This window comes from Phasianus colchicus, chromosome 1 (assembly GCF_987193195.1).
Source record: "Phasianus colchicus chromosome 1, bPhaCol1.hap1.1, whole genome shotgun sequence".
Classification (NCBI taxonomy): Eukaryota; Metazoa; Chordata; class Aves; order Galliformes; family Phasianidae; genus Phasianus; species Phasianus colchicus.
In genome coordinates this window covers 171,421,420-171,440,240 of record NC_143436.1, presented here as the reverse complement: position 1 = coordinate 171,440,240, position 18,821 = coordinate 171,421,420, and the positions used below count along the sequence as shown (strand labels likewise).

General features: G+C 42.9%; 2 protein-coding genes and 1 long non-coding RNA gene across 5 annotated transcripts in view; 2 read left to right on the top strand and 1 right to left on the bottom strand.

The window, feature by feature from the left end:
• Positions 1 to 7,650, top strand: part of TMEM272 (transmembrane protein 272) — a 21,770-nt gene extending 14,120 nt beyond the window's left edge. The window contains exons 4-5 of the mRNA XM_031615759.2: positions 1,681 to 1,763; positions 4,271 to 7,650. Coding sequence (XP_031471619.1) covers positions 1,681 to 1,763; positions 4,271 to 4,633 — 446 coding nt within the window. The 3' untranslated portion in view covers positions 4,634 to 7,650. The remainder of the gene's footprint in view (positions 1 to 1,680; positions 1,764 to 4,270) is intronic.
• LOC149920240 (uncharacterized) lies at positions 7,556 to 18,793 on the bottom strand. 3 transcript variants are annotated; one of them, XR_016462230.1, is made up of 3 exons: positions 18,715 to 18,793; positions 7,748 to 7,812; positions 7,556 to 7,640 (listed from the first exon to the last, which is right to left on the bottom strand). It is a non-coding gene; the product is annotated as an uncharacterized LOC149920240 (long non-coding RNA). The 3 variants fall into 3 exon arrangements; XR_016462231.1 differs by lacking the exon at positions 18,715 to 18,793 and adding an exon at positions 18,588 to 18,629; XR_016462227.1 differs by lacking the exon at positions 18,715 to 18,793 and adding an exon at positions 15,034 to 15,099.
• DHRS12 (dehydrogenase/reductase 12) overlaps positions 17,166 to 18,821 on the top strand; it is a 32,312-nt gene continuing 30,656 nt past the window's right edge. The window contains exon 1 of the mRNA XM_031615717.2: positions 17,166 to 18,821. Coding sequence (XP_031471577.2) covers positions 18,766 to 18,821 — 56 coding nt within the window. The 5' untranslated portion in view covers positions 17,166 to 18,765.

Below are 18,821 nucleotides of genomic sequence, written 5' to 3'. Positions count from 1 at the left end.
CCGAATAGGTTTCAGTGTTAAAATGTGGCAAAATGGACAAAAAATTGCAGCCATAGAAACAGCAGACAGAAAGGGAGTCCAAGTCCATCCAAGTCCAGCCCTTTTCAATTACAAGAGGCTTAGTAGTAAATATTTAGTCTAGAATAATCCATATGCCACTCCATAGCAAGTTACTGCATATTATGACTAATGTAAGATCCATAGCAAAGCAACCATAATCCAGGATATGCATATTATGCTATGCAAGAAGTACAGGAGAGGTTTAGCACACCAGCAATGTTTAGCACACCAGCAATGTTCTGAAGTACACATAGCAGTGGATTTGGTGGGGAAATCCACCAAATCCACTGAAGAGGACCACAGCTACAGAAGAAGGCAAAAAAAACCAACCCAAACAACAACAAAAAATCCAAACCCACTCCCCACTGACATCTCTTTCCTGACACCAAACTGCCTTTTTGATGTAGTTTTGAACATGAAAACAAGACGTTCCACCAGAGAGATGTTTAGCACTAAGGCCAGCACATTGCTTTAAGTGTCCTGCACCAAGATGACAACCAATTGTTAAGAGAAAAGTAAAGAAAAAATTCCTAGAAAATGAATTTTACAGCAAGTGGAAAACAGAACATCCTTTCTGTCTTCTGCAACTGAACAGTAGAAGTCTCGAAATATGGGATCAATGACAATAAAATTATAGGGTAATGAAGAATTTAGAATTATTTAAAGATACCAGTGAGTAGGAGACTTGGGCAAATGATTCAGCTCAGCTAACTTTAGGTACTTACAGCTGGCTGTCTAGATTCCTTGTATAGTTATAGAAAGAAAGAAGCACTTTCAGGGCACACTTCATCTGACCTATTTTAAATGCCTATCTTAGGACGAGATGAATTGAATTTTAGAAGGGTCTATTTCTCCCTATTGACTATAAGGAGAGTCTAGGAAACTAGTTCAGATATAGATGCCTGCATTGCAGACATCTAAATTTGGACAGATGAGTCTCACTGCCACAGACCTGTATCGTAAGCTTCAGTGTCTAATGCCAGCATCAGCCTTGTACCACCATACATTTCCTTCCCTAAAACTTACTTAGCTTTCTCATTCTAGCAGTAGATTTGAGGGTTGCCAGGATCCCCAGCTCCATAACAACCAGTGCTTTTTATCCTCCAGCAACCAAACAACCTAGAAATTTGAGCATCCCTCATTCCCTATTAGCTGCCTGGGAAACTGAAATGGTTCCAGGAGCTCCCACAAGTGCTGGCACCCAAGCTTCAAAGTGTCTGACTCAGGAACATGCTACAAACATGGTGCTAATAGAAGAGGCCTGGGAGTAGGTTATTAAAATATATATATATATATAAATGGTACTAATTTTCAATGATTTTTTCTACTTCTGATGAAAACTTCCAGACCAGCTCAGTCAATTGTTCATTTATCAGATGTTAAAATGGAAGCCAGAGTAGTTAAATTTGCTCACCTCCTGCCCTTTGCTTGCTCACAACCCTCACTCCTGCAGTGGGAGATGCAAACCCCACTTAATTCACCTCCCACTTCAACAGACACTGGGTACATATCTTGGGTTTCAGAACTGTACTTCAGTGTAGAATTTTAGTTTCCACTGTACAGCTTGTTGCACCGTTTGATCACTCAAGATAACAAACGTTATTAATTTTTGCTGTTCAGGAATGAAGTTTTTGGAAGATTGCCCAGTTCAGCCACTAATTCCATTATATCTGTTGGTGGGTGGCGTGATTGGCAGCTTAAAGGTAATGTGCATTCTATGTGTGAAAAATATTTTGTGTGACTAGACTTTGACTTGCTAGTTAAGACAAAATGATGGCACCAGACAGCTTCGTGCATGCAATATAGAAGACAGATATCTGGATTGAGCTGCACTTTTCCAACACTTAAGGCACCCATCAGCCAAGTGAAATGCTAATGAGTTTCCTTCAGCATTGTCCCATACACTGTGGTATGACTTTCTCTTACAGTATATGTGCTATCAAACCCACTGATAGAAAAGACTGCATAACATGGCTGGCTATGGGAAATGAAGTCCTATTTCCTCAAACAGTCTTCCAAGCCTCTTTCATTTTCACAGATGTTTGCTCATAGTGCTGCACAGGTTCAATTTATCACACTTCAACGTGATTAGAAGCAATGCCCACACAGTAGCATAGCTTTCAACCCTAAGTAAATGTACCCTTGCATTGCAGCTGGGCCTATTAGTCTAGGCACAACATTTTCTAACCATAGCCACCTCTCTTCTAGTGGACCATGCTCATTTATCTTTGCTGAGCCAGCAGAGGATGGCTGCTTGGCTACTTGGCAAGACACACCATACTCATTTCACACCCTGGGCACTATAAAGCTGTAGCTCTGCGATGACTTCAGGGCAAAGGACGGCCCCACTCTTACAGGCCCCTTAGCTAATGCATCCAGGTCCTTTTCTTTGCCAGGACTGAAAGATCGGGACCTCTACATCCCCTGAGCTCCTTCGCAGTTATAACCAAACTGCAGTACAGCACTGGGAAACCAATCATCCCTCTGAGGATCTTCAGGCAGCAAATAAGTAAATGGAGAAGCAAGAAAGTACTTAATCTTGCTATGTGAATGCTATGAGTTCTCCTGGTAAACGTTTAGACATTTGATCACACCTTTGGACTTATCTGTATATTCAAAGGCAATTTCACAATGCTTTATAAAAGATCAGATTTGAAAGGAATCTTCTCAGGCTAATGAATGGAAGCATTCATCAAAAATGCTATTTCTTAGCTGTTGCTGATCTGAAATCACTTTTTATTACCCAGAGTAAGTGAGTCGGTTAATATTTCTACCGACATCAAATAATGGATTGAATTTGGTTTCAGCTGACACAGGACAGTGTTTTTTTCAGGCTGGCAATATATCTGGTCAGAATTTGATTTGGCTAACTTTTGTCATCTCATAGTGCTTAATCTCTAGCTAAATTCCACCGCCTTAGTTCTACCCAGTTGCACTCATGGGACTGCACTGACTGCTACTGGCTTATGGGAGTTGTGCCTGAGCAGTACACTTAGCTAGCTTGAAATCTGAGAGAGATTTATAGACATTCTGAGAATGGGTATAGGATGAGTACAGGATGAGGTCTTGGAAGAACACTGTCCTGTGATAGATGTAATTTAATGACTAGTCATACTGGCTACATGGAGCTGATCTATTTGGTTTTTTCAGCGCCTCCAGTCTTTCAAAAGCTTTGATAACCTGTAGTTGTTCATCAACACAATGCAGCCACTTTACAGTATCTGGAGAGTCTTGCTGAATTCATGCCTTTCTGCTCCATAAGCATATATTCTGCATTATTATCAGTGTGAGGGACAGCCAGAATTTTCTTCAACTACAGCGTGTACAAAGCAGTGTACAGAAGGATACACTTTCTATGGAGTGGTTAGATGGAATAGATGAGATCTATAAATCCAAGGGTTTTTTTCTTCCTCTGAACCAACACTCATCTATCAACTAACCCCATTCCCATCACTGAGCATGATGAGGCTTCAGCACAGGCATCTGCTATGTGCTGAGATCATCTCAAAGCTAACGAGCATCATGGTGCTTAAAGTCAACAAACAGGCTCCCCATATGGAAAACTAAGACCCACTGGGCAGGTAGTTTTTCCTCTCCCAGATGTCATGAGCCTGCCTAAAATAAATGCTCACATGAGAAGAACATGCCTTACTGGTTTGAACAACCAATTCCAAGTTCTCAGCTGTGATGCATGACATTTAGTGGAAACAGCATTTTTTGGCCTGTGTTTGTGCTGGACCTTAATCCCTGTTTCTCTTAACCTTTGCCAACAACTGGGCTAGGAAAACTGGGCTTTTCCAGCAAATATTTAGTCAATACACAATTGAATAGTTCTACAAGGTAGAGCAAGAGAATCCTGTTCTCAGCTGATTCACCTACATGGTAATGGAAAGCAACGAGGGAAGACAAATCCACCCACTACTAGGCAGGAACTTCACTTTGTTCTTTAAAATCTCTAGTGTGAAAACTGCTGCCATTTCCCCACAAAATCTGTTTCCATGCTTTTCTATTGTCCCATTGGCAAGTTATTTTTCCAATGTCTGGCCTAAAAATCTCACCATGGATCTGTCTCATTTTTGGCTCCTCAGATTTCTCTTATCTCATTTTCCCACACTCAATTTTAATTTGGTTCAAAGGCTGGCAGTGGTCAGGAGATGTTCAGACTTTCCACAACCAATTTACTATGCTCTTTTCTCCCCAATGGTTCCAGGTGACTCTGCTGCTGTACGACTCAACCAGGATGAGGCAACTGCTTTCCAAGTCTGTTGTGATTGATGATGATGATGACGATGAATACCCCTGGAGGCAGAACGCTCACAAGTACTACATCCATCTAACCCTCAGCCTCTTTCTCTTCCTCTGGTTCATTCTTGGGAACTACTGGGTGTTTTCAGTGTACCTGCCAAATTTTATCCCACCTTTCCACCAGCCTCAGGATTACTGTGACAAAACCTTGTACATTTTTGCTGTTGGTGTTCTCATTATTAGCCATACTGTTCTCTTCCTCCTCATCTTTTGTAGCTGTTGCATATATTTTTTTTCCAGGCAAAGATACTCTTCAGAGGAAGACTAAGTGCCACGTAAATAAAGCTCCAGATGTTTAGGAAAGGGTGTGCAATGAAAAGGCAATAACTCACCCTTATGTGTATCTTTGTTGTACTATATATATGTATGTTAGCAGTCAACTGCAAGAGGAAATTGTAAATCACATCCCAGTGCCATTTGGAAATAGCTAAACTAGAATACAGCTTACTCAATGTGAAATTGCTGCTACAGATGCCAGGGTGCAGTCTTGCTGACTTCTATAACCCTTTTGTAACTCTTGGATTTTCTATTTGGAGTGTCACATTCTTTAGTAAGCTCTTGGATATGACAAACTCCTCTAAAACCAGACTCCTGGTTTTACAGCATAGTACATATTTGCCTGTAAAAGTAGCCACTTTATCCCCTTTACTGGGACCTGAACACCACTGTAGCCTTGCCGAGGTATGTTAGTGTCCCTGCATTAAAGATGCTGAGGCAACAAAAGATATAGGGCTGCATTCAGACCACTTTGAATTTGGACTTTGACAGTGACTTAGATGCTCATCAGGAAGCCAGCCAGGCCACTGTTAGACCAGCCAGTTAAGTATCTGGGATAGCAGTATGAGCATGTATAAAAGGCAGCTTGAATATGGCCCCAAGATCTCTCCTGAACTTGGACTAGAAAGCATCTGTATCTATCTTTGGTGCTAAAACAGCCTCCATATATCCATGTATATCCAGTGCATCCAAACTGAGCCAAGGCCACCAGGAGATGAGCTACTGAGCAACAGATTAGGTGCTTTAACCAGGACTCAGCAGTTTCCAGCCAGGAGAGACTCATTTCTCCACTTTTTGTATAACATTAATTTGTCGCTACCACACCAAGATGCTTGTCAAACCACGGTGATTAAGTTCACATCAAAATTGATGAGGCTATGTTAGTATCTTAAATATAGAACATGGTAATAAGACATGAGCAGGAATGTGAGAATTTTAGGTGGATGTGCTTACTACAGCAGTTCTCTGGTTGTGGTGTGAGTGCACACCTGAATTGTTCACCGCAGTGCTGTACTTATGGAAATCTATACTTAATGGATAGATGTAACTAATACAGCTTTTAAGCCAACAGCAGTGTCAGCTTTAAAAGCACCAGCATGCTCAGAGACAATTGTTTTGTGACATGTAATGGAACGAGCCCGTACCTGGTCCTGGGAGATTGTTTTTTATGTGCTGATGAATGCAGTATAAAAGTGCTCTTTCTGCTTTTTCTTTTATGCAGATCTGTTAATACGGTCACAGTGGAAGGGCTCTCCTCTACACAAGCATGAGGATGGCCCCAGGCACAGGAAGCAGATGCGGGCTTGGGGTATCTTTTCTGTTAAAAAACAGTGTTTTTAAAAGCGTGTGTTTTAGAGAAAACTAACAGAGCTGTAAGGCACCTGTGGGAGGGCAAGATCTGTTCAACAACAATAACCACAGCTTTGTTCAACCATTCATCCTGGGTCTGAGGCTGAACAATAGAATATCTGTGGGAATCACCTGTGAACATTTATCTCAGAGCCATTGCATAGACTAAGAGTGCATTTGGTCCAGATAGATTTTAATTCAGGCCCCAGCTTTAAGAATTATTTACTTCCAGAAACCTAATCTTAGCAAGCCGGTGGGATAATGGGTAGAAGAGGAAAAATCAGTGTAGCACTTCCTAGCTCCACAGCAGTTATCAGGAGTCAGAGATATGCTGTCCCCGTTCAGAAATTCATCAAATGGAAGTTGCTAACACTGCCACTTGATGCATGCCTGTGTGCAGGGAAATATGAGCAATGGCAGCCCTTCCCTTTATACATGGACTGAAGATCTAGGCTGTGTTTTCCCATGAGCTGCTTCACCCCATGCTCACTACTGCCTCTCTGAAGGTACTACGCATTTCTGAAACATAACTGTTGCCAATAGTGGAATGCTAGAATTCCTCCTTCCTACCCCAAGTATCTCATGGCTCAGCATTTGGACTAGTGGACTTTAGCACAGGCAGATATTCAGTGCTCAGTTCTGAACAACTCTACATGATTCTACCTTCAGTGGAGAGCATATTTCATTCATTAAGATGTCACAGTGTTTAAGAAATTGCATTTCAGCATCTTGACATCCATCCAGCACTTGAATGTAACAAAGCAGCTGTTTAACATTGCACAGGAACCTTACCAAAAAGCATTAAAAAGATTATACTCAGTTTATAATGCAAAGGAAATTTAACACTAAAGTAGCTACAGACATCCATTCCAATCATTGGACTCCAATAAAAATGTCCCTGTTTCTTGTAAAATGCTACTAGGGTCATTTTTGATTACAGAAAATTACTCCTGTGTATGCCAGAACTGACTGCTGTGCCACTACACACCCAGCAACCTTGCAGCAAATGACAGTGTGTGTGCTCCTACCCAACCAAATATGATTTGATTTTAGTTTGTCCCACAAAAGAAGAGATTTAAGCTGAGTCTCATTGCCTTGTGTTTTCTGTGTGCCTGTATGAGGGCAGCTGCAGCAGCAGATGAGCAGTAATTCATGAAACACACCAGTGACACAACAGTGAGCCTGAGGCCTGTGTCTCATTCAGGCTGAATGAATCTCTGCAGTCAGCTGTGGAGACTTAATTCTTTAGGTATGAGAACCCAGAACATTCACTGACTTTGTGGGAAACAGCTGATAAATCACAATGCCAGTGTTCAGTAGTTGGTTGACTCAAGCTGAAAGTAATAGAGGAGGTATTAAGGAAGCTAAGGGCAGTTGTAGAATACTTTAAATATCTATACGGTAAACAGAAAACTTTGTTAAGATTGAGGGAGGAAAATTCGGAATTGTTGGTATTTAACTTTACTTACGTACGTGAATAATCTGTTACACTGCCACTGCCTCCTTCAGCAGGATAGAATCACGCAGGTGTGGAGCAAGGACAGTCAGTTTGGAGCATATGATGCATACCACTGTGTTATGGTGGCTTATTAAGTTATCATCATTCTCCTGGTCCGTCACCTTCAGCAGCATAAGTCCTTGGATTGCTCCTAACATTCGATAAAGCACTCAGTTTAAATTCACATGAAGGTAGTTTAACTGAAAGCATTTTATCTCCCTTTGGAGTAAGCTAGGAACGTGGTCTTCAGCACCTTACCTTGTAAACAGTAACTTCTTAAATTCACAGAGTGATGGTGTCCCAGGCATGGATGAGCTCAGTCCCTGGAGGAACAAATACATTCCCTCAGCAGACTGCTGTGAGGAACTAAATCATTACAACCCTAAAGCTGAAAGGCTGAAAATACAGTCTACGCCTTGGTATGAAAATGTTTAACATTTTCCCACTAGACTAAAATTACAAATTGAAAAATGCCATTTTTTTTCTTTTTCTTTTCTTTTTTTCTTTCTTTTTTTTTTTTTTTTCCTACAGTGAAATAAATGGCTTTGGGAAAATTGAACAAAATACACCCTTAAGCCAATTATGATGAACTCAGAAATGTAATGACTACAATGGTGGAAATTGCCTGTAACCATTCTAGTTAAATCATCTCTCCTTTTTGAGAAACAAAGCTGTCTTTCTAGCTTTCAACAGAAGAAATAGCCACGGTTTCAATGGATTAGATTGCCTGTGCTCTGCTAGTTGTGGGTACTATGGAAATCCAACAATATGAAGACACAAAGATATTTCTGCTTGCACAAAGAAGACTACAGACATATACATACCATAAGTGCAATGGCAGCAGACATGCAATACATTACATTTATTACATTTTATTGCCCACAGTATATTTCTCCTCCCTCCACTCCACCTTCTTTGGCAATAGGTATCATATTCCAAAGCTCTGAGGAACAGCTTCCCAAAGCTGTTTTAAAAGCTGCAGACAGATAAGTAAATATCTTATTCCTTCATTTCAAACTTGAACACACATAGCTCTGGAGTGCTACCTGCTGACCCACAGAAGTAGGGAAGAAGGACATCAGACATGTCACAGACCTCATCGCTGGAGTAGAAACAAGAACTCATTCTGTTCAGGAATAAAAATAGGAGATTGCACTCACAAGGCAATTGGTTCAGATTTTATGAGGCCCCAAGACATCAGACTTGTACAAAAGTACAAGGTGACTGTGCAGAAAATAATAAAAAAAGTAGCAGAAGTTATTCTTGGTTAGTTCAAAAGCTGTTTTACATGTTTCAGGTCTGGCTGAGCAAGAACCTGGAGCTTAAACTGAGGGAAAAGAAAGAAATGTACAGGAAGTGGAAGCAGGGTGCCTGGGAAGAATATAGGGACATTGTCTGCATGTAGAAATATGATTAGGAAAGCCAAGGCACAGACAGAGCTGAACTTGGTGAGGGATGTGAAAAATAACAAGAAGGGGTTCTACAGGTACATAGGCAGGAAGAGACAGGCCAAGAAGAACGTTCCCTCTCTGATAAATGAGGATGGAGAACTGGCTTCCTCAGACATAGGAAAAAGCTGAGGTACTCAGTGAGTTGCTTTGCCTCAGTCTTCACAGGTGGCCAGGCTTCCTGTGTCTGCCAGGACCCTGAATCTCTAGGCGTGGGTGAGAGGAGTGGATTCCACCCCAATATAACAGTGGAACAAATCTGAGACCTCCACATATAAATCCATGGGACTGGATGACATGCATCCCAGGGTTCTGAGAGAGATGGCTGATGTGGTTGCTGAGCTGCTCTCCATCATATTTGAAAAATCATGGCTGTCAGGTAAAATCCCTGGTGACTGGAAAATGGAAAAGTTACTCCCATTTTTAAGAAAGGGAGAAAGGAAGACCCAGGGAACTACAGGCCAGTGAGCCTCACCTCTGTGCCTGGGAAGATCATGGAGCAGAACCTCCTGGTTACCACATTAAGGCACATATGAGATGAAGAGGTGATCACAGAATCACAGAATGGCCAGGGCTGGAAGGGACCTCAAGGATCATGAATCTCCAACCCCCCTGCCACAGGCAGGGCCACCAACCTCCTCATTTACTGCTAGACCAGGCTGCCCAGGGCCCCATCCAACCTGGCCTTGAACACCTCCAGGGACGGGGCATCCACAACCTCTCTGGGCAGCCTGTTCCAGCACCTCACCACTCTCTCTGTAAAGAACTTCCCCCTGACATCCAACCTAAATCTCCCCTCCCTCAATTTAAAACCATTCCTGCTTGTCCTGCAGTTATCTACCCTTTCAAAGAGTTGATTCCCCTCCCCTCTGTAGGCTCCCTTTAGGTATTGAAAGGCTGCAATGAGGTCACCCCACAGCCTTCTTTTCCCCACAGCCCAGCTCCCTCAGCCTGTCCTCATAAGGAGGTGCTCCAGTCCCCTGATCATCTTTGTGGCCCTCTTCTGGACCCTCTCCAGCAGCTCCCTGTCTTTTTTGTACCGGGGACTCCACACTTGGACGCAGTACTCCAGATGGGGCCTCACAAGAGCAGAGTAGAGGGGAACAATCACCTTCCTGTCCCTGCTGGCCACCCCTCTTTTGATGCAGCCCAGGATACCATTTGCCATCCGAACCACAAGGGCACACTGCTGGCTCATATTAAGTTTTTCATCTATTAAGATCCCCAGGTCCTTCTTCACAGGGCTGCTCTCAAGGACCGCTCCTTCCACTCTGTATGGATGCCTGGGATTCCTCCGGCCCAAGTGCAAAACTCTGCACTTTGCTGTGTTGAACCTCATCAGGTTCACCCGAGCCCACCTTTCTAGCCTCTCGATGTCCCTCTGAATGGCATCCCGTCCTTCAACCGTGTCGACTGCACCACTCAGCTTGGTGTCGTCAGCAAACTTGCTGAGGGTGCACTCGATTTCGGCATCGATGTCATTGATAAAGATGTTAAAGAGCACCGGTCCCAAGACAGACCCCTGGGGGACGCCACTTGTTACTGGCCTCCACCTGGACATAGAGTCTGGAATGGGTCCAGAGGAGGGCTACTAAGATGATCTGAGGGCTGGAGCACCTCTCCTATGAAGAAAGGTTGAGGGAACTGGGCTTGAGAAGAGAGGGCTCTGGGGAGACCTCATTGTGACCTTCCAGTACTTGAAGGGAGCATATAAACAGGAAGGGGAACAACTGTTTACATGGATTGATAGTGATAGGACAAGGGGGAATGGTTTCAAACTGAGACAGGGGAGATTTACATTAAATATTAGGAGGAAGTTTTTCACTCAGAGGGTGGCGACACACTGGAACAGGTTGCCCAAGGAGGTTGTGGATGCCCCATCCCTGGAGGCATTCAAGGCCAGGCTGGATGTGGCTCTGGGCAGCCTGGTCTGGTGGTTGGTGACCCTGCACATAGCAGGGGGGTTGAAACTAGATGATCATTGTGGTCCTTTTCAACCCAGGCCGTTCCATGATTCTGTAATTCTATAAAAAGGTGAATGGCGAGTGCAAATGAATCTAAATGCTCTGACTTTACAGGCAAAGGGCTACGAATCTTAAATCCGTGACAATTTCTATACATTCTATCACATTTTAACAGATCTGTAGATATCTGTATCTGTAAGATACCTTGAATCTTGTAACTGATTCTGATTATTAATCTTCCCCAAGTTCTAGCTGATAGGGGCACAACAAAGACCATGCATGTTCTGCAGATAATACAGACAGGACTGTTACATCAGGAATGTCATCTGAGATTGTTGCTTCTTGCAACAAGGTTTCTTAGGGTTCCTGTTCACTACAGGAGTAATATGAAAGTCCCATGGATGTTAGCCATAAGGAGAGAGCCAAAATATTTTTAGAAAGCATAGATAGGGGGAAAATGAAAAAGGCTGACAAATATAATTGTACATTGCATAGTACAGGGAAATAAAGTACAAGAAAACTGCTGAAAAGAACAGTATTATGTTGCAAGAATAGATTTTTGAGAAAACTGTATGAAGTTCTAAGAAATGTTTTTAACACTGAATTTCTATGAAATGTCTAATTTGAATGAAATACAACAAGGAAGACATTGACCAACATGAGTGCACAAGCATACATGATTTAAGGTTAAAAACTAAAAGTACTTTACTAGACGTGCTAGTTATAATCAACTCTACTGCAATTTCACTGAGATGAATTGTTATTTCAGAGGCTGATTTCACCCACAGATTTGAGTCTAAGCCATACTGACTCTTCTGTATGACCATTAATGCTAAAGCAAAGCGGAAATCTATGATATTTTTCCCCATGCTACAATCTAACAGTTCAAATGTGAGAGGTGTCCTGAGATGCAAATTATGGGCCTGAGGGACAATGTATGCAAAAGGTTTTTTTATAAGGAGATCCTCCAGATTTCCACATCAGTTAGGTACCTGCATATCTTGTAGATTTGATTCTCAGTCCTTTGGAGGAAAAAGTTACTTTTCAGTACTGAGCAGAGTATGCAGGGTGCAAACAGTGGAGAAATTATGACACACTGGCACAGCTGCTTCTTGAGCACAACAAGCTACTTGGCCTAGAGAAAGCCTGATTTCATTGGAAACAACCCTGCTGAAGACAGGAGCTTGCAAACTTATTAATGACTTGGGTACAAAAGCATACAAAAAAGAGAATACCCTGCTGCTCCCCAAAACAGTCAGAACTTTGACCCCTGCTGCACTCAGGATGAGTAGCTTTTCTACTCCCACTCTGCTAATCACACCTACACATAAGATATGAGATATGACGCTGGGGTCTCCAGGCCTGGATGCTCCTCTTCAACCACTCACAGGCCCTCTACTCCAGCCAGGCAGAAAGAAGTGCACTAACTGCCTCCCTCCGAGAGCTGCTGACAGCTCTTAATTGCTGTTACACTTAGAGGGCGCTGTTAACTTCTCAGTGCTCTTGAGTGTCCATGAGGATATCGTGACAAATGCTTGTGACAAACGTGTGTTTCCTGCAGAGATGGTGACTTGCACACGGTTGCCACTTCCTTTGAAAACCTGTCTCCAACTACAGATGTTGAGCTCTTCTGAAACTTTGGCCCTTAAAACCTGCTCCTGTTCCCACTGCAATCAGTGGCCATGTTCTGATTGATTTAATGGGGGCAGGCACAACAACTTAATTAGAAATTTGACAACTGTGATGAAAGAATGCACAAAAGCCTTCTGGATCTTCTGTAGGAAGCAAGGAAAGGAGCTAGTTGTGCTTAAGACAGAGATAATAGAAGAGACTGGCAAGATGGCCTTGAAGCTGCTCTTCAACATCTTGTATAACATAATTGCTTTTCAGCTCTTGAGTACTCTACCTTGAGTCCCTTGGGAAGAAAACATGAAACATGCTGAATTGCAGAGCCCTGCAGAGCAATCAGTACCCTCAACTTTTCTTTTGTGTTGTGAGGTAATTAAAATCTTGTTTAAAACCCCTTGCTCTTTCACAGATACAAGGATGGATCAAATCCAAGGATTCTTTTCATGTCAGTCCAGCTGTGCGGCCAGAGCTGCATTTTCACCAGCCCTTGCATTTTATGAAAACACTGAGTTATTTATTCAGTACTGTTCAAGAAATCCTAAGACTGAGGAGATCATAATCACAACAATCCAGATATTTTACTTGCTTTGAGAATTTTCTGCATAACAAACTCAGAGGCTACTTCTACGCTGTGAGACGCAGGCACCTGAATATAGGATTACCAGTGCCAGGCCATGCTGTCCAGTCAGCCCGGGTGCAGTCTCACTCTTAGTACTTGGGAATGAATTATTCTTCAAGGAAAGTATCCCCCAGACCATACTTGAGCTTGTTTTGGACAGACATAGTTGTTTAATATCTAAAGAAAGCTTGTGCACGATCAAATATCTGTGTAGTATGGGCAATAATAGGATCTAGCCCTGAGAATAAGCTATGAGTTATTTGACAGCGTAGATATACCTGAAGTGCTGCTGTCCTCAAGTGAAACAGTAAATTTGAGCATGTTATATAAGGAATAAGCAGGGTGAAGTCATCTCGTTCAGAAGTTGAATGAGGGGAATGTCAGGAGCTCAACAGCCTTGTGTCTCCCTTGATCCTGCCCCTTCCAGTGTGGCTGACCCAAATAACAGCTCCTGGCTACAACTACCCCAGATGTTCACTGACAATCCATGAGAAGAATTCCTGGTTCAAAACATCCCTCTTATTCAGAATAGTCTCCTGCTTTGGTCTAATGCTTGCTAAACTAGCTGCAAGAAAGAAACCAAAAGCTGTAGCTTCCCAAATTTTCCAAATGCCAGAATGGATTCTAAATCTGCTAACAAAGAGCATCAACCTAGAATTCAGTACAAAAGGGAACAAGCAGCCAAAAAAAAACCCTTGACATAGGAGGATTTTTTGCCTGTTAGAGTACTGCCAGTACTTCAGTATTTCGGTAGCATCAGCCAGCTCCTGGCAATATACAGTCTTATCATTCTCCTGCACACAATCTCTATTGCCTCATCACTGAGATGGCTGAGTTAGTAAGCAGAACTCATTCCATCTCTCCTACCTCTGGAACAATACAAAGGCAAAACATCACAAGAGAAGAAATGAAATAACAGCAACACTTAGACAATCTCCTGAAAATTGTATTTGATAGAAGGGTACGGCTAAACTAATGATGTTCAGCAAAGCCAAGTGAAAGGTTTTGCACTTGGACTGATGTAATGTATACGAACTGGGAAAGAACTCCTTGAGAGTAGCCCTGCTGAGAAGGTCTTAGGGGTCTTGGTTGATGAAAAATTTAACATGATCCAGCAGTGTGCGCTTGCAGCCTGAAAGACCAATGGTGTCCTGGGTTCCATCAGAAGAAGGGTGGCCAGCAGGGAGAGGGAAGTGATTGTCCCCCTCTACTCTGCCCTCATGAGGCCCTATCTGAAGTACTGCTTCCAAATCTGGGGCCCCCAACACAGAAAAGATGTGGAGCTGCTTTTGAGAAAGTCCAGAGGAAGGCCACGAAGATGGTCAAAGGTCTGGAGAACCCTTTGACAATCCAAAGGACTGGATTTAGATTAGATGTCAAGGGGAAGTTTTTCAGAGGGAGGGCAGTGAGGACCTGGTAAATGTTAGAAGGAGAAGCTGTGGATGCCCTGTCCCTGGAGGTGTTCAAGTCCAAGTTGGATGGGGCCGTGGGCAATGTGATCTAGTGCCTGGTTTAGAAGTTGGCAACCCTGCCTCTGGCAGAGGGATTGGAAATTGATGATCCTTGAGGTCCCTCAACCCAAGCCATTTTATAATTCTATAGCTCTATGATTCTATGATCACAGTACTGGTGCTATTGTATTTCTGGAATATCTTTAGAAAAAATTGAGGGTGTACAAATGTGATATAAGTTCCCAGCTCTACATTCAAACTCCTTCCTAACAAACATACCTTCTCTGAGGCCCTAATGTTTAAAAACAGAAGTAATATGCTGTCATTTCCCATTTCTGCCTGACCCTTAAAATGCTGTAAGCTCTCCCATTGTCTGCCTATGTTACTATATTTTGTGTTTGACTAGTGGGAAGCTTCTGCCATGCGTACTCACACTGGTTAGTCCCTCCATGTTGCATCACCCAGCGCCCAGCTGTTTCCAGTTCAAATGGTTTAGCCTGGAAGGGAGGCACAATCTTGTCAATCTGCAGTCTTCCACTTACTTTTAGAGAAGCCTGCAGATTGCAGACATGTTCCCCTTATCTTTGAGAATGTGGACTGAAACTACGAATAAAACATATCAGAACCATCATCCATTTTTGCTTTATGTTAAGCTGTATGTACTTAATAAATATGCAGGGTAAAAAGAGGAATGACAAGGGAATAAAGCACAACCTGGATTAGTGTGCTCACAGGAACTTCCACAGGGATTTTGGTTTGTTTGGGATTTGCTAATTTTTTTCAAACTGAAATCATGTTTCCTGTAAAGAATGCAGCTAATTCTGCAAGGTAAGCAACTGTGGAACATTACTATCCTAGAACAGCATACTGAGAGGCACTGAGGGTTACAAAGCCCAAGGTGAGACATTCTCTCTAACTAGCATAAAAATCTGGGGCAACACCGGATGTTTGTAACAGCAGACGTGCTCACATAACTCTGGTTTTGCTCTGCCGTGTGTTTTCCCAGAACCAGCGTTCATGGAAAGAAACCAGGCAGATTTGGACAGTCTGTGAGGAAAAAGCAGAAGCTGGGGGGCTATCAGGGCAAAGGATTCAAATGAAGAAGAAGGAATGTTATGTCAGACAGCATGCAGGATTTGCACAAACCTAACATCTGCTCGGATCACAGTGATATGATTATCTAACATCATTTTAGCAGCTCCTGTGCAGTTCTGGTTGCTAACTGCAGGTTGTAGGTGATGATCACAGAACTGTTTCCATATAGCTCAGAATTATATATTTACATTTACATAGGATGAAAACTGCTCCAAAAGTAATGCCTCCTATTGATTATGTTGGTCCATGACATCAAAGGCCAGTGTTGTTGGTATGGCAGTAGAGGTTGAAACTTCCTGCCAGTATCCCATTACATTTTGTTGCTGTGTGACAAATGGCAGTGGGGCCAAAATTATGAATCAGCTTCAATGAAATGATGGAGGCAATGTTGGAATACCACAAAGTTTACATCAAGTATGTTCCACAAATGCTTATACAGGAACAGAAAGAACACCATATGCAAGTTTTCAGGACCTACTGAGCCAATACAAGACTGAAGGGGACAGTTTTCTGGACTACATCATTACTGATGATGAGATGTGATGTCACCACTATGAGCCAGAGTAACCACAGCAGCCCATGGACTGGTGACATGTGAATTCCACATTGAAGAAAAAGTTTGAGAAGCAGTCCTCAGCAGATAAAGTGTCTTTTGGGATAGGAAAGGAGTGATCCTGCTGGATTTCCCAGAACCCAGACAAACCATCAGCTCTGACCATTACATCACAAAGCTGACTGAGCTGACGGCTTGAACTTCCAGAATCAGGCCAGAGAAGAAGAAAACCTTTCTCTTGTAACACAATAATGCCATGCCCTATATCAGTCTGAAGGCCACATGTTGCCAGTCTAGGTTAGACTGTCCTACCATACCCACTGTATAGTCCAGATTTAGCACCTTCTAACTTTCTTTGTTCAGTCTGATGAAAGATGGACTGCTCGGGCACCATTTTCCTAGCAATGATGCCATCACAGCAGCTGTGAAACAGTGGGTCACCTCTGCTGGTACAGATTTTTATAAGGGTGGCATGCAGTCTCTTGTTCATCACTAGCAAAAATGCACAGCTAATTGGTGGTGACCATGTTGAAAAATAGTGCTTTGTAGCTGAGAATTTGCTCTATCAAACAGTGTTGTTGTGCTCTTTGCATCTTTTGCAGTTTCCATGGAAATAAACAGGAGGTATTACCTTCAGAGTGACCTCTATACATATCTGTAGTTCAGGCTGCCATTCACTTTCCATTATAGAAATAATGTTGCCAATTACACCACTGCTAAGCTGTTACAGCTGTTACTTTCTGGGTCAAAAGAATCCATTTTGAGCACCAGAATCAGGGTGAATTGCTTAGGAAGACTTCAGTCAAAATATCCTAGTCATTTCCAAGAACAAAATCGGTTTAAACTGACTGGTTTTAAATAAATTCTTCCATCTGTTTTAATAAGAACAAGCATTTTCAGATTTGGTGCAAAGGTATGATATTTATCTAGATGGTCTCTGTAGGGAAGAAGATATCCTCCTGAAAATGTGTCTTTTTGCCCTCTGAAAAATCTTATTTCACATACAATACTTAGCATAAGCACAGTGCTGAGTTCTGAAGTTTTAACTTCATGGTGGGAAGTACCTTTTGTGTGAGAGCTGAGAAACCTGAGTTGAGAGCTGAGGACTTGAGTACGAACCCTTCACCAATATGAAGAGATTTAGAAAAGGAAGTACCAGGCTACAAAATGGGGTTAGAAGAGACAAAATATTTCAATCTCTTCTGTCTCTGCTGTTGAAACCAGCTAACTGAAGCTGCTGAAAACAGATTGGACTCCCAAAGCAGGTTGTGTGCCTGTGGCCCTGAAAGACACATAAAAAGCATGAATTAATCTAACTTGCACACTGATGCTTTTAAGTGCCTAGTCCTTTAACATGCTTAAGAACATAATTATGCCTACAATGACAATTTCCTTACAGCTAGCATAGATTGTCCAAATGTGCAACTCCAGATGATTCTCTGGGGCTTAACAGCTTTAACACACATACCAGAGGAACTGAAAACACATTTTAAACTTCACTTCTCCTGCTGTAATTGCTGCTTGCATACCCTTTCTTACTGGTATGTATTACCCCATTAGTAGGAGCAAAGAATTTCACAGGTTCATTTGCCACCTGAAATACTATTTGGTGTGGTGCAATAAGGTTATTTATGTTCCTCTAAATTGAAGAGAGATGGGTTTGAAGGGTGGACACTTCAGTGGATAAGGAATTGTTTGGAAGATCGCAGCCAGGGATTGTTTCAATAGCTCAGTGTCCAGGAGGAGGCTGGAACTGCGCCCCAGGGGTCAATCTTGGGACTGGTACTCTTTGATATCTTTATCAGTGATATAAATGATGGGATTGAGTGCATCAATACTGATGATACCAAGCTGAGTGGTGCAGCTGATAATGACAGAAGGAAGAGGTGCCATCCAGAGGGACCTAGACAGGCTTAAAAGTGGGTCTGTGTGAGACTGATGAGATTCAAGAAAGCAAGGTGCTGCACTTGGGTCAGGGAAATCCCAAATACATATACAGACTGGGAGAAGAACTTGAAAGTAGCCCTGCTGAGAAGGTCTTAGGGGTTTTGGTTGATGAAAAACTTAACATGAGCCAGCAGTGCACTTGCAGCCTGGAAGGCCAATGGTGTCCTGGGTTCCATTAGAAGAGGGGTGGCCAGCAGGGACAGGGAGGTGATTTTCCCCCCTCTACTCTGCTCTTGTGAGGCCCCATCTGGAGTACTGCGTCCAGATCTGGGGCTCATAAGGAAAAATGTGGAGCTTTTGGAGTGGGTCCAGAGGAGAGCCTTGATCAGAGGGCTGGAGCACCTCTCCTACGAAGAAAGGTTGAGAAGAAAAAAAAAAAAAGAGCATCAGACCGTTGAAGTGAACACCACCACAGACAACAGCCTCACTCGCACGCCTCTGCCCGAGCCGTAATGGCGCCGGACCGGGCGGGGCTGCCCCGGGCTCTCACATAACGGCGGGCAGGGCTGGACCGGGCACCTTTACGTAAGGCAGAGGCGGGACCAAGGCCGTGGTGGTGGCGGTAACACCATGTCCTGGTACCGCAACGTCGTGTGGTTCGTGAAGGGGCTGCGGGAGTACACGAG